The sequence below is a fragment of the Geospiza fortis genome, unplaced genomic scaffold (assembly GCF_000277835.1).
Source record: "Geospiza fortis unplaced genomic scaffold, GeoFor_1.0 scaffold85, whole genome shotgun sequence".
In the NCBI taxonomy this organism is placed as follows: domain Eukaryota; kingdom Metazoa; phylum Chordata; class Aves; order Passeriformes; family Thraupidae; genus Geospiza; species Geospiza fortis.
The window spans coordinates 2940367-2942708 of record NW_005054358.1 but is presented as its reverse complement, the minus strand read 5'-3'; the positions used below and the strand labels follow the sequence as shown (position 1 = coordinate 2942708).

The following is a 2342-nucleotide window of genomic DNA, read 5'->3' as shown; positions in this document are numbered from 1 at the left end:
CTGGATCCCTGGCAGTGCCCAAGGCCAGGTTGGATGGGACTTGGAGCAGCCTGGGACAGTGGGAGGTGTCCCTGCCATGGCAGGGGTGGAATGAGATGAACTTTAAGATCCCTTCCTACCCAAACCATTCCATGATTCTGTGATTCAAGGCAAATTGTCTAGTGCAGAGCAGTAGTAAGTGCTACCATGAGTACGATTCAGTCAGTGTAGAGACTCCTTTGGCCTTGATTCCTTCTTTGTGAACACCTCTTTGGTCCTGGCTTGTCCACACTGTAAAATCCAGCTTTTAGCAAGAAATGCAGAAATTGAGCTGCATGGAAAAAAACCACTTCATATACTGGGGATTAGAGACCACCTGAAGAAATATTTAGACCTGCCTGCAAGACCAAAAATTGTGAATTTATTTCTGTATTACAACAAGTCATTTGTTTTTTAATTTAGATGCAGACAGGGCATGGCACAATCCAAATATATTCATGAAATCTTAACTAGGGAACCCACTGACCTTGCTCTTTCTTTTGCCCCCCCATCCAGGTGACTCCATGACCTACCACAACGGAAGGTCCTTCTCCACCTTTGACAAGGACCACGACTCTGCCATCACCAACTGTGCTCTGTCATACAAAGGAGCTTTCTGGTACAAGAACTGTCACCGAGTCAACCTGATGGGCAGATATGGTGACAACAGCCACAGTCAGGTGAGTTTGGCTCTGAAGGCTTCACTAATGCATGAGAGGAAGGGGAATTGCAATTATGGGTTTTTCTGATGGTTCAGCCAGCCAAAAATCACAGCATCCCCTCCTCTCACTCTCCAGGAAGATAGGGAAATATAAGGGCAGTCACAAAACAAGAATTTAACATCAGCTGGTGAAATCTTGTTGGCTTTGTCTGATTTTCCAATGGAACCGGACCTCCCCCAGCCCTGGCCCAGCGCAGGGAGGAGCTGGAGCTGCTGCAGAGATCCAGAGGAGGCTCCAGGGGGATCAGAGGATGGAGCAGCTCTGCTGGGAGGAGAGGCTGGCACAGCTGGGATTGTTCACCTGGACAGGAGAAGCTTTGGGGGGACCTCAGTGTGGCCTTGCAGGGCCTGGAGGGGCTGGCAACAAACATGGAGAGAGAAGATTGACAAGGGCCTGGAGTGCCAGGACAAGGGGGAATGGCTTCACACTGACAGAGAATAAGTTTGGATTAGATACTGAGAGGAAATTCTTCCCTTGAGGGTGGGCAGGCCCTGGCACAGGGTGCCCAGAGCAGCTGTGGCTGCCCCTGGATCCCTGGCAGTGCCCAAGGCCAGGCTGGAGCACTGGGACAGTAGAAGGTGTCCCTGTCCACAGCAGGGGTGGAACAAGATGATCTTTAAGGTCCCCTCCAGCCCATCCAGTGTGTGTTTCCATGATTCTGTGACCTCATGTGGGTGGGTTTGCACAGGTTGGACATTCCACAGCCCCTGTGCATCCCAAAAATCTTCCATTTTGTGGTTCCTCTGTGCCCAAACCAGAAACATCCCCATGTGGTGGTGTTCGCAGGGGCCCCAGGAAGAGGGAAGAGATGAGAATCTTGACTCCATGTTTCAGAAGGCTGATTTATTATTTTATGATATATATTATATTAAAAGAAAATGATATATTAAAACTATACTAAGAGAATAGAATAAAGGATTTCATCAGAAGGCTAGCAAGGAATAGAAAGGAATGAATAACAAAAGCTCGTGACTCTCAGAGAATCTGAGCCAGCTCACTGTGATTGGCCATTAATTAGAAACAACCAACATGGACCAATCAAAGCTGTTGCATTCCACAGCAGCAGATAATTATTGTTTTTCTTTTCCTCTGAGACTTCTCAGTTTCTCAGGAGAAAACTCCTGGCAAAGGGAATTTTCAGAAAATATCATGGCGACACCCCCAGTCTGAACCAGGGGCAGCAAATGCAGGTGTGACCCCCCAACCTCTCCCCTTTGCCTTCACAGGGCGTCAACTGGTTCCACTGGAAGGGCCACGAGTACTCCATCCAGTTTGCAGAGATGAAGCTGAGACCCTCCAGCTTCCGGAACCTGGAGGGGCGGCGGAAGCGAGCGTAGGGCCCGGGGGGCTGCGGGCAGGGGTGGGAGGGGATGGAGAGGGGGGGGGGGGAGAGCCTCTGGCATGGCTGGCCTGGGGGGTGCGAGGAGCTGGGACTGGCGCCAAAGCATCGGTGAGCCCCAGCAGAGGCTTTGCAGCATTCCACACAATAAAAAAGCCTTAAAGAATCCCAGAGTTTCCAGCAGAGCAGCTCCAGCTGCCCACCAGGAATGTCCTCCACGCCAAAGACAACGATCTCAAGGGTTCTGTGTTGTTTTATTAATT

General features: G+C 50.3%; 1 protein-coding gene across 7 annotated transcripts in view; it reads left to right on the top strand.

Annotated features, from left to right (window-relative positions):
* TNC (tenascin C) overlaps nt 1–2123 on the top strand; it is a 75506-nt gene extending 73383 nt beyond the window's left edge. For all 7 annotated transcript variants that reach the window (XM_031059203.1, XM_031059204.1, XM_014308141.2 and 4 more), the window contains 2 exons: nt 535–698; nt 1967–2123. In XM_031059203.1, the coding sequence (XP_030915063.1) occupies nt 535–698; nt 1967–2077 (275 nt within the window). In that variant the 3' untranslated portion in view covers nt 2078–2123. The remainder of the gene's footprint in view (nt 1–534; nt 699–1966) is intronic.
* Nucleotides 2124–2342: the final 219 nt, after the last annotated feature.